Below are 13,832 nucleotides of genomic sequence, written 5' to 3'. Positions count from 1 at the left end.
TTACTTCATAGATTGTAATGTCATATTTCTGAATATACAAGACTGATTAACTGAATTCATATAATTGTTTATCAAAAAGAAATAAACACCACGGGATTTTTTTTCTGTCAGCTTTGTTACAAAGGTGTCTGTTTACCAGATAATAAAAAATTTAATGAACAGCACAAAACTTTCCCGGTTTTTTTCTGTATTTTCCCCAATATTCATTTCCGAAGACTTAATTTCCACTTGTCAAGTACGTAACGTCCAAAAGTTGACAACCAAGCTCCAACATAACCGATAATCAACATCAAAAAACAAACACATCAAATTACAAACACATCAAAGCAACACTTGGCCTACTACATATATATGTGGTAAAATTATAGGCAAACAAATTCTCCTAGTTACAGTCATTAAAATAAACAATAAGCTCTAAATTATTAATTCCTGTTTTTGTTTATTCAAAAGTATTAATATTTGTTTTGTTTAATTCAAGATTTTGATTTTTATGGGCACAAATATTTATGGATTAATTTTTTTTTTTGACTGGGAAATAAACACTGAAGAATTTGATCTTTACTATCAACTAATTAAGTGACCCTGCGCTTGATGAGCGTGCCAATGTTTTGATAAGATGTTGATTGATGGAAATTACAGGCCCTTTACTAAGGGCTCTTTCAAGCTTTTACACGACAACACTGAATTCTTTCATAGATCTGCGATAGATATACAGATATCAAAAGTTTACCCATGTCAACAGATTTTGTGCCCATTAAGCCTTGGCGTGTTTATCCTGTCAATCTGTAGATAAATATTTCCCTCGTTCCTTGGGATCTTTGCAAAGACGTGACAATGTCATATGTCTTAAATATGTGGATAAAACAAAAAGCCACCTTATAGGTTTTTTCACAAGAAGAGTGACATTATTTTCATCCTTATACAGAAAACCATTTAGTCGCCAGGATAAAAATAGACTGTTTCATGTCTGACATAAATCAACTCAAAATTAGAGAAAAGAGTATACCGTAATATATATAGTGATAAAGTTATTGGATTAACTAGGGGGAAATAGGCTAAAATGATCACACTGCCACAGATAGAAACATGTAGACATATTTTGTAGTTTTTGGTATTCAATATCTCGGCTTACATGTCACAGTTCATACAGAATCAATTATTTCCTATTACAACGATTTCTGATTAAAACACATTTCAATTTGATTAAGCAGCAGCAGTGTCAGAGATACTAGCATCTGTGTGATGAATGCAGCACCAGAGGACCTGCTCTATGGATTGATGCAGCACCACAAATGTGGACAGTTATTGAAATCTGGCACATTCCCTGCCAGGAGTCACCCCTAGGAAACCTAATTCAAACAATACCTATAACAAACATCTAATTTCACAAGTCCTTTACAGTTTCATGCTCATCTCTCTCAGCTGTTCACGAATGCAATGAAATATTTGATTATTTTCTCAAAACCAAGAGATAGATTAGGTTCAAATTTCATGAAAAAGCAGACTCAACCAATGTAAATTATCCTCAACGCGAGTTCAAGATCTACACTGCTAGTTGTTCAATGTAAGTACATTCTTACATCTCTAACTTTGCGACAGAACCGATCAGACAATTTTTCAGATTTGTAGATTAATTGATAAGAAGTTACAAAACATGGCATTGATTTGTCAGTCATTGTAATAACTTCATATTGCAGATTTTATTGGCTTTCCCCTACACAACACAGAAAACCTTTTTGATTTCTCTGATACTTTGACCAGCTGTTCCATGGAATGATAAGGACGGTAAGATGCAGTGGGTAGGATGATGCCGGATATTGCTTGACAAGTCATGAGGAATCTTTGGGAGTTTGCCCAGGTGCTGAATAATGGTGGAAAACAATTCAATGATCAATGCAGCAGAAGATAGTTATGATTAATAGAGCCTGATTCATGGCTGCTTCTCCATGCCAGCTCCATAGAGCCAAGCTGCCACCATGAGCTAAGGGCCAGTGACACTGATTCATGTCTTACACAAGTTTGTAGCTGATCTTGACACCTGACCTCAAAGAAGGGTAAACATTGCTACCAAGTTTCATTAAATTCTCAGTAGAAATGCTAACTTAGACACTATCCTTCTGAAATTGTGCCATCTACAAAGTCCTTTCAAAACTTTGCAAAAACATCCTTGCAAAAAAGTCCTATATGCTATAGTTTCATAATAAACAGAGGCAATAAGTCTGTAGAAAAGCCATTATTGGGGAAAACATCCTCTAGGAGGTTTGTTTTAAGAGCTTCATGACATGTATGTGAACCAAATGACTGATGAACAACGCACAGTGTTTACAAGACATGAACTATTTCCTGCAATAGAATGAACAAAACGACTGAACCAGTGTTCTGTTGAAGGAATCTGTGTAATGATAGAGGTCTTGTCATTATTCACTGTCAGCCCTTTACTTCTCTCTGCAATCACTCAGTGAGGACAGTCTCACATAAATCCCTCCTCCACAAACTCTCCTCCAGTTTTAGAACTTCTATCACAAATCAAAACAATCCGAAGTCAATTCTTACCTTTCTCTGTGAAGAAAGAACGAGACCTTGCGACTTTGCACTCTCCCTGCCATATTGGCCTGCCACAGGTTAGAGTTGTCAAAATGTCTTCCTGTCCTCAGTTCTAGCACTTGTCATTGGGGGAGGGTGTGCTCTGATACAAGCCCCACTACGCTCGAGCCTGTAGTATCGGCTTGTAGTATCGGGCTTGTAGAAATCAACCAGGTCTACCTCCATTCATAAATCAGCGACTGTGAGCTTCTTAAACTATCTGGCATTAAGTTTTCATATCTGTACCAAATCCATGGCTTAATCTTGACAGTCGTCCACAAATAGGCTATATACAGGTAGCAATTAACTCCAGCAGTTTATTTACACATACAAAGAGGCTAAAATATGATGAAACGCAGTACCTAGGCCATCCATCAGGACATGACTTGGAATATAATAAATCACTGTCTATTAAATAGTGTAAAATTTACGTACTGTTGAGAGATATAAATCTATTTTCATTGATTTGACCCAGTGTACAATTTGTCTGAATTCATGGCGTATTACACAAGTTAAACAATGCAGCAATTGCAACAAATTGGCTTTATTTTACGATATGTAATTTTAGGATTAACGAACTCTGCTCTGTTAAGTGATTGCAATATGGTCAAGTATCTGTTGAGATCCCAACATGGACCAATTATACAAAGACGATGGAAGGCCAAACAGCCGCCATAGATTTCCTGTCACAGACTCTCTGGAGTTTTGCCATCTTGTATTTGCCAATAGATTACAGAATTCCCCCCTCTCTCTCTCTCTCCCTCATAAACTAGTAATTCAATTGTTTTTTCTGAATCCTGAGATTGATCTCACAGATGTTGAGAAAAAAGACGGCAAGGGCTCAAATTTATCTCTTGTTGGTCATTGCCACAAAATGGTAAGAAAAGAATTACTCAGTCCGTATAAGACAATGCTATAAATTCTTATCAGGCAACCTTGAATTAAAGACAAATCTAGAGATAACTTATACCCTATGTCTGAAATGATTTCCAGCCAAATTAAGGCAAACTTAATAAATACTTCAACAAAGAGACAGTTGAGACATTGCATAACATAGAATGAAAGGGACAATTACTTCTCATAGATTTTACTTTTTGTATTTATTCACTTTTGGTAATGAACAATGATTCTGACAAGTTAATTTACCCTACAAGAAGAAGATATAAACTTCATTACAGCAGATTCAGTTTGTGAGAGGCTCTCTCAGCTCTCTATCAATGGGAGCCCGCTGGAGTTCACAGAGACTATCAACTACCTCAGCATCTCCACTTAATCTAGCAGCAGCGGCTTAATTCAGAGTGAATTTGTTCAAAGCGTGTGTTAAGATTATATCTAGCATTCAACAAGGTAAATTAATCTGTTGATTAAGAATTTCTGATCAATAAGCAGCAAGTTTATTTGAATTTGCATGGCATTCAATTACAATAAAAAATATCTGAAATGATACAAATATTTATATATTTAATTAGATTGTATACCCACCACACCCAAGAGTGTCGACGAGGGGGGACAATATCCACTGGTACTGAGAGCATCCTGATTGCAGCTGTCCAGAGGACCTAGTAATCGGGTCAAAAACAGTCCAGCAAGAGTTCCTAGGAGAGCAGGACGTTGGAGCCGTTCGGGTATTTAACTGTAGGACACGGACAAACACGACAGTGTCAACAAAAGCAGCGAGCGCTTGCTTGAGTTATACCCGACACAGCACTGCTGCCGTGAGCTGATGTAAACAGCCTCAGGTGATATAGACAATAAATACGTCTAACTTTCCTCCTGATGTTCGGGTCACAGACTCTGCTATTGTCTTCTGCTCCACCCCCTCACTGGGATCCCAATCACTCAGTGTCTACCTACTCCTCACAGTGTACCAATACTTTACAGATACTTCAAATCCTCTAACTGACTATCCAAAATAGTTTTCATTAATTTTAAATGTTCCAACATCCACCTCTTAATTTTTTTAAGATCCGTTCCCTTGTTTAATCTGTTTATAAGAAATATATATGTGACAACGTATGCTTCTAGCATTCATCTAAATAAACAAGAAGAATCAGTCAGGAGAAACAAGCTAGGGAATCAATGAATGGCTGAACTTTGATCCTCTAGGATGATGCTTTGGATCCGCCGACTGGCAACCAGATCCAATGTAGGCCAGAGTAACCGAACTCTCCGAAATCGACTCACTGACTTCCTTTATAGCAGCGGATCAATGCATAAAACTCTGTCTTGTTGCGTCACCAAACCAAAAAAATCTCAGAAGATTGGTATGAGAATTTCTCCTTTAACAGTTCACAATCAATAGATCCCCTCCATAAACTTTGTTGCTCTGACCATTAGGAAATGTCACGACCGTCATTTAGCTGTGAAAAACTTTTGCATAGTTTATAAATCAGTGCCAGTACAATATTCATCTTGCTCTTTGAAACAGCCAATTATCATTCAGTCCAGAAGACTAATATATATGCTATCTACTCTTACACTGCCATGTGTAGCAGAGAGACAAACACTGATGTCATGTGATATCCAGAATTTAATAACTATGATACTGGTGTGCCACTTTTTTTTTAATTTTTCGCAAATTTCATCATTAAAACTCCAGGTAGCTCAGCTGTCAAATAGTCAGTGCCTAATACTTCTCTATATGATTACAGAACTCACTTTACATGCTACTGCAGATTCCAATTTACTGAGACCTGTCTCTGAAACACAATATGTAATAATCCTTGGGTTGACAAAAACTGTGCAACAAGAATCATTCCCAGGCTCAATCCGGGTTCTGTTTGTCAGTGGCACTGCTTGATGGAATACTTGACGCTATTGGAGGCAATAGTTGTATTCACTGGGGGACAATGTGGAAGCAAAATAATAGCTAAATTACAGTCACTGTTTAAGAATTTATCAGCTCCTCAGTCAGAGTGACAGAATCTAATACTCGAAAGGAAGATATACTATCCTTGGGTAGCACTTCTAATGCAGATCAAATCCTCGTGTTCCGTGTTAAAGAACCAATGTAACAGAGATCAGAACTACCACAGATATTTATACATGTGTCCATCACTTTCCCTGAAAAACTAAATTCCAAATTTGAGTGTGTCCTTTTCCCTGTTTCAATGTTAACATCCTGTTTCAAGAAAAATCGGTGTTCTGTGACCTGTCCCAATACTTCCTCGTGGCCTTGATAGTACTCCAGAACGAAGGTAACAGGTTCATTCACAAAATGCACGGTTTGAAGCGATCACCTTACTGTCTATCAGCGTGTGTCTTACACTATGTAATATCACACGACCCTGAGTAAGGACAAATTATCACTGAATCACAATACAGCACAGAATACCAAAATAGCACAGAAATCCCAGAGTCCAGAAATTATACACGGGGTGCGAGGTCAGAGCACGGGGAGAACTGGGATGGGCTGGTGAATGGAGTCAATCTATTGGTGTGTGTGTCAGGCCAAACTTTTATCTCAATGTCAGTGCTGCTTCCTCCCCAGGTCAGTCCAGAAATAGTGAACAATCTGAATGCAGGGCCCACATGTTACAGATCCGTGGCTGGATAAAGAGGCCAGGTCTGGCGAGTCCCTGGGGCCCTGGCTCTAATATGTACACAGAATCCAAGCAGATTAGCCCCGACAGCTGTCCCTCTTAATCACTCATCTATAATCCCCACTCCTCTAAGCTACACTATTCTATCAATTCTTTTTTTATCAGTTTTCAATTATTTCATTGTTTCCTTCAATTTTCTCTGCTGCATATCAATCTTCACTAATTCATGGAAAAAAGACTATTCAGATATGTATACAGGTAGATATCAATGTTGTGTCCAATGTCTGACAAAGCATAAAGGGGCACCTGTTGCCTCGGGTGATATCTGTCCTTTACTTGGAAATAACAGGACTGGCCTTAGCTTTCGATAGCACCAATCTTATAAATAGCAAAATTATCAGACAATAGTCTATTTGACTAAGACTCTGAAGGCAGAAACCCAAACTGCTAGTTGACTACAATCAAAGAAATGAGGTTCAAGTGAAAACCTTTGCAAGTCAAAAGGGAAAATTCAATCATATTCGGGTTCAGATCCAGAAAGAGATTAATCCACGACACCTCCCAAAATATACAACTTGGAAGAGCACCTCAAATATGATGGACACAGAATCCAGGAAATATCACACCGAGTAACGTAGCAAGTTACCAGTAACCCACAGAGTACAAAATTGAAAGGAGAGGAACTGACGGTCACAACAATCACGCAATTAGCACCTTACAAATTAATCCGGGGATTTAAAGGTAAACGAGAGTTGTTGAGTGCTTCTGTAGCAGAGAATTCAGGACCACTTAGATCCTCTGAATAGCCTTGTTAGGGTATATATAAAAGTCTGAACTGAAGTGAAAAGGATGTGAAAGAGTTCAACGCTTTTGTTGATAAATTTATCCTCGATACAGGAATTGAACTCGGGCCTCGCTTGTTTACTGTTCCTGATCTTAAACGACATGGTTCAGTATACAATACATGGTTCAGTATACAATACATCGGCTGTATACTCGGTAAATAACAGCACTGTATACAAACCAATGCAATGCCTATCGTAGATATATACTAAAAACATGCGAACAATGACTAAAATGTAGATCAAATACCCTGTGAAAAACAGACCTATTTAACAAGACTTTTGAATCAAGTCTTCTGATTTTGTATTAGTGTTGCAATAATGTTAACAATAGAACTTGAAGATGATATATTGTCACTGTTTTGTTTATAAATTTTCTTTTTAATATTCAAAGGCCTAATGACAGCTCTGCCATTCTTCACTTTTCCAATTCTCCAGGAACTTTACATTAAATCAAAGTACGAAGTTCAGCTGTGTGTTTAATTGCTTTCAGTTTGTTGAAATACAGAGACTGAGATAGAGCTCCCTTTGAAACTGAAGACACCTTTATTTCAAATCTATGTACAAAAACAGACACCTTGTAGACCAAACCTCATATGACAATATTTTATTTAACAAATCATGTTTGATATTCAAGGTAATAAAAGAGCCTTAAACATACTACATGTATAACCAAGCTTAATATGGTCTGAGAAAGAAGCAACTGGAGTTTACATTCAAAACTTCCAAAGGAAATAAAATATAATTAGTAAAGTCAAGGCTATAAATGAAAGTTCAAGGTCATTTTTTTTTTTAAAGTTTGCTGAAAAAATCTGAACTAGTGTCTTAGAAACTAAGCTAATTTAAAAAGGTATAGTGAACTCAGGGTCAAAGGGAAGATCATGGTTAGTAAATAAGGTCACAGCTGAATTACTCATTCATATGATCATATATATATCTAGTGGTAATGCATGGCTTTTTGATTTTGCAGTCGCTTGATAGATTAATTCCCCCACATTGCAAATATTTATTTTTTCTTTTCACTGAAACAATGATCAGAATAAACAGTTGAGATTACATATATCTGCTGGATGTTTTTTTCTCAAATTCTCTTTCATAATTCTGAGTATGAGCACCTCCGATATAAACAGATCTCCTCAGTCACACTTCACTCTGTTAACACTTATATAATGATTCAATTTTCATTGCATCTTGCCCGATTCGTAATCACCGTTCAGAATATCAACTCATCTTATAGACAGAGTTTTCTCTTTCATCTCTCAATGCAGGTTACCTGAATTTATGGCAAATCAGTGGTGATGAAACAAAGTCAGTATGAATTAGGTTTTGAATCATATTTAGACAGGTACCTTAGGATCTATTTTGAGTAAAAGGTAATTTCTGTTCTGATAGGCTGTAGGTGGAACAATGGGAAAGGTGCTATCTCTTTATTATATGTACCACAATATACATAACACCCCTAAAATTCACACATACCGTTATCGTGCATCATGAGATATTCTGTTTATAATGTTTTAAGCCCTTTTGAATCAGTAAATCCCTTTTTAATTGCATCGAGGTGCAAAAAATCCTAACGTCAATACCTCATCAGAGTGAAAAATCAAAAAAAAAATATTGCGAAGGTACTACGTGAATCCACATAACTAGTGCAAACGTAATAAACTGAAATATCCACGACATGTTTTTGTAAGAGGAAGTATAACAGCTATAGATCAGCTAATTATGGCTCAAAAGTTACATAAGCACATTAATTAGGCATGCCATACTATGGCTTCTCTTAACTTTGTAATTTTACTAAAATCAGTTCATTAGGAACTTCATATTTCCCATGACGAAAATCAATCACCATTTCGAAGGGCTCCATTATAGAAGAAAACTCAACATGATCAATTAGGGCAAGAATAATTTGAAAATCTCCTCAGATTCAGAAGAAAGTCCATATAATTTCTAATAATAACATTTTTTTTCCCCTCTGAGTGTTATTAATTTGTAGTAGAACCAATTTTCTAGAGACTTCGTGCAGTGCTGTGATAAATGTCTACAAAAAGGGGCAAAGAGTTAATACTCAACACAAACTAGAAATCAACAGCCGTTAATGTCCTAATGTCAACAGTCAACACATTCTGATTAACCTCTCACAGAACCTCAAGGTCAAAAGTCACAACCTCCAAAATATCATACTAACATTAGAACATAACCCACTTATTCATCCAATCGGCAGTCGCTAAATATTCTAATAAGTGACGTTTTTAATCATTAAGAATTTCTCTAAGTTAAGAGCGACATATTTCGATTAACAACTATGATAACTGTAAACAAAAAAGAGATAATGTCTGATTGGCACAGAACTTTTGATCAGCCAATAAAAAAGTTAGTTATGTTTTAAGTAAGTAAGATCATATTAAGTAAAATTTATGTGATTAAGAAAGGGCTCAGTCTCTTTGCTCCCTCCGCTACCTTCCTAATCACATAAATTTTACTTAATATGATCTAACTATAATAAAGATAAAACACAATTACTACAAAACCTGTTATCTTAATTCATGCAACATGTTTTAATCTGACCTCATTTTTTCACAAATTAATTATGTTTTGTAGCAGTCGACTATTCCGAGTCTTTATCATAGATTTACAAGGGTTTACATTCAGTGCAAATGGAGGGAACTTCAGAATAAGAGGGAGGACACTTCCCCTCCTGATTCCATGGCCTGGTTCTATCTGGATTAACAGTCTTAGTTTGTCAGAGTTTCTTTGATGTCCTCATCGATGTCTCCCTGTCATCCGATTTCCCTGGCATTGACTTCCTGTGCCACAACGCACCTTTTGAGGAATATAAGCTTTGTTATAATGGAAGCGGAAGATTAGCACCAAATATATCATCAAGTAGTCAAGTACTCCATCATATGATAGATATAATCTTCCTATCAAAATATCAAAGACAGAGCAATGATCGGTGGCATTATTTCCCTCAACAGTGTCGGCTCTATTTCAATAAGACTACTTCAACCAATGGCTGAATCTATGCTGGAAGCTTTCAAGCAACAAAAGACTAGGATTCTGGACTCATAGCTTCCTCATCATGTGCCTCCAATATCTGCCCCCTCCCCTGGGGTTGCTCCATTAGATCTCAGTCTCACTTTTCCACATTATAATCCTTTTGTGGGGCTGAGATCAACTGTGAACTTTTCTTAGTTTTATGGACCCGGAGCCTGGACCTAACCTTCCCTGATCAGTCTCCCTACCCCTTCCCAGCATCCACTGCTCAAGCTGTCTTCTACCTCTACTGTAATTAATCCCAGCTCCAAAGTCATCAAACCACCCCTTGCAAAGTAATGTCTTATTACTCCTAATTAAGTAGTTGCTTCATAAATCTGGACTCTATGGAAGATCTTGTTCCACCTGATCGCTTCGTGATTCTGGACTCTATGGAAGATCTCGTTCCACCTGATCGCTTCCCGATTGATCAGGTCAGAGGAAGTGGTTAATTTACATGGCCTGATCACTAATTACTTTAATTATGTGGTTACCCAATTTACATATCTCAACCAATGATTAATTACCACTCTAATCAGCTCATTATCAGCAGAATATGCCCCCTAATGATGTGCTTGAGATATTCGCTATTTGTCATGCTTAATGGTTTTAATAATCATAGGAGTTTCACTTGACACGCTTTTTTATGCAAAACAGCTAAAAAAAACACTAACAAATTCAGGTCATTTTTAATTATTCCGTAACATTTTTTACCATAAATTCCTTATATCTTCTTATTAATTTACTTTGAATTTGAAAATTGATAGGCTCTTCTTATGAGATTGTTATGGAATTAAGAAAATTTGTTACATTGCTGTCTTGGTAAATTACAACTACAAGCTGTAAAATTGAGATGTGCAACATTGTAATATTTTGTAAGACATTCACTGTTACTTCATTCAGATTAGTTTTCTTTATCGATCCACTCATATACAAAATGTATATCTCATATATAGAATGTTTATATAATGTTACATACTCCGATGAGTTGTATAACTGAAATAAATGAAATTGCAATAGATTATATCATTTGAAAGAAACTTGAATCATCTCAGCTTGTCCATCATTGACTGACCAGGGCTGGGGGTGGGGATGGGGGGGGGGGGTGACAACACTCACCAGGAATCATTTCATGGTGACCACTTAATATCATAGAGCGTTTACTGGACTGTCTTTCTGTACAGTAATTGATTAGATGTCAGGGCAGAGAATATCTCAGAATTTGCCCTCAGAGTGTGAATTGTAAATGACTAAAAGTAATCACATGTAACCAACAAAATCCATCTTGCGGGCTTAAAATATCAAGGAAAATGCTCGCCTAATGAAAATTCATGAAATTCCCTGCAAAATTTTCTCTAGTCATCCTTCTCTTCAGCTACAAATCTATTCTCCAGTTAAATCTTAATCAATAGTTCCACCAGGAGTTTCATGGAATCAAATGGAAATTTATCATCATTATTTAAATTTCATTCTGTCAATTTTTAGCTATCCTTTTTTTAATGATACATCTATACTTGTCTGCATTGTTTGAACCTAATCTTTAGAACAACAGCAATATTCTTTTTTATCTAAAACAATGAATTAAAAATTCCTAACAGAGTGTACAAAGATGGGCACACGTTATAGCCTTCAGATAATACAATATCTGTAAATAAAAAACGTTCCACTCAATCGAATTTCCAACAGAACAGTATTGTTGTTCCTCCGATGGAATGTGTCCAGACAGGGTAAATCCTGGAGGATCAATAGAAATGTCAAATTAACAAAGCCAGTGCCATTTATCAGTAATAAATTGAATGTCTGGATCGACTTCAGATATAAAAGACATGTATCATATTCTCTACACCCCCCCCCCCCCCCAAACCTTTTTAACATTCCCATCCGGCAAGTCAAACAGACTGTATATATATCTGAAATGTAGTAACCTCTATGAACTCTACTTTTTGATTTTTTTTTCAAAAAAATTAAAATCTTAATCTGGAAAATTTATTGTGGTTTCAAAAGCAAGTTTCCATATGTAGAGAAATTTTTAGTTTCCTGGCTTTTAAAGGAATAAATACATAAAATTAAAAATGCATATACAGGTATTTTACTAGATAATACTCTTGTTCAAATTTGGTCCAGGTCAAATGATTTTTGTTTGATGGAGTTACACCCCTTGATCATAGGAACCCAGAAATCTTTTGTGCAAACAAATACGGGATTTGAAATTTTCACTGCCAGTGGTGTAACCTCACTTCCAGATTCTTTTTCTTTATTTTAATGTACATTATAAACAACATTACTCCTAGTAAAGTGATCTGTTGCCATGGTGTTGTACTATATAACGTAACACTGTATTTTTGTTGCCATGCTGTTGTACTATATAACATAACATTGTAATCAAACGGTCGAAGTTCAAGGGGCATAACTCTGTCAGAAATCATCAGATAAAATAAGGATGCTTTCCAACAATTGTAGATCTAAATTAACTAGTTTAGAACAGTTCATGCCTGTATACAGTTGCCTTCATCATAAACCAGTTTTTACATTTATAAAATGGGTAGTTTTTGAATTCAGAATCCATTAATAAAACAATGATTATAGGAATGATAAGCAACTGTTAGGTAGAAATACTTTTATAGAGAGCAAGCCTTTGGTTATAACAAAAACACTCATTAGTCATTTGGTGATAATCAATAGTAATTTGTTAATGGTATATCAATTTGTGAAAAATTGTAAATGATTGCAATATAATTAGTGAAAATGGTAAAAATATTGCCGCAATTATTGTTAATTTGGAGCTTGGGGCATTTAGTGCAAGGGACTGTACTCTTGTGATCTCCACATTGATAGCAGGGGGGATCTAAACTATTACCTAGTAACTTAATTATCTATGTAATGGATTGGGTAGTAATTGAATCAGGTGTCTTAATAGGCCCACTGCTCAGTTCAATAACTTCAAATTCCATACACACCCAGGTCTAAATGGTTACAGCACAGGCAAGAAATCTACGCTGCCAGAGTTATCAGTCTTGGCATACATGGCTTATCACGATGGCTTCTCCTTCAATGAGGTCTTGATTTACGTACACTGATAATTGCTATATGGACTGTCAATTTTAATTAGCCATATCTCTGCTCTATTAGGGCCCTGACTGATTGTATCAAGTTTCTGCACATTTTAATTTCCTGCCTAGGGTCTCTATAGGAATCAGGCAATGACATTTTCTTTCTGAATTTCATCAATTACAGAAATGGGAATTTACTCGTCTCCTGAATTTTAGAAGTAAAAAATAGCTGAAATTTTTAAGACATAACTTTTCTGGTTTGTAGTTTGTTTTCGTGATTTCTCTGACATAAAAAAATCATAAACTGGCATTTCCTCATTCCTCGGAAATATTCCACGAAAGTGTCAGAGACAAATTATTTGTGAAATATTTTTCTTAAACATCAGATTTTCATGTAGCTGTCAATCTATTGATTATCACAAGGGGATCGCTATAAAATATGCGCACACTAACAACCCCAAGTTTGACAGTGAAATATCCATGTGACAAAAAACTTGACGAGGATATTTAACATTATTGACATTTCCGTAAAAAATGACTTTTTAATATTCTGTATAGATAAAAGGAGTTGTTCCACTGATTAAGCCAGAGAAGAACATCATTAATGGACTAATAGACAAATTTATTCTGCTTCAACACTAACGCCAGATCAAAAGATGACACGCAGGGCCTGAACCAGTTGAAAGAAAAAAGCCTCCAACCAATTTACTGTAATTATATTGACCGTTGACTGGCAGACACTCACCTTCTGGGAATTCCTTCTGAGTGCTGCAATTCAAATG

At 36.1% G+C, this 13,832-nt stretch overlaps 1 protein-coding gene across 2 annotated transcripts in view; it reads right to left on the bottom strand.

Annotated features, from left to right (window-relative positions):
- The window catches only part of LOC128166107 (cAMP-specific 3',5'-cyclic phosphodiesterase 4C-like), a 52,101-nt gene extending 45,770 nt beyond the window's left edge, over nucleotides 1-6,331 (bottom strand). The window contains exon 1 of one of the 2 annotated variants that reach the window (XM_052831048.1): nucleotides 4,066-6,331. In XM_052831048.1, coding sequence (XP_052687008.1) covers nucleotides 4,066-4,118 — 53 coding nt within the window. In that variant the 5' untranslated portion in view covers nucleotides 4,119-6,331. Of the gene's footprint in view, nucleotides 1-2,553; nucleotides 2,622-4,065 lie in introns of those variants that run through there. The other variant, XM_052831049.1, reaches the window with a different exon arrangement.
- Between the last annotated feature and the right edge of the window lie 7,501 nt (nucleotides 6,332-13,832).

The sequence above is a fragment of the Crassostrea angulata genome, chromosome 10 (genome assembly GCF_025612915.1).
Source record: "Crassostrea angulata isolate pt1a10 chromosome 10, ASM2561291v2, whole genome shotgun sequence".
NCBI classification, from domain to species: Eukaryota; Metazoa; Mollusca; class Bivalvia; order Ostreida; family Ostreidae; genus Magallana; species Magallana angulata.
Note: the sequence above shows the minus strand (reverse complement) of the source record. Positions and strands in the feature narration are given on the sequence as shown.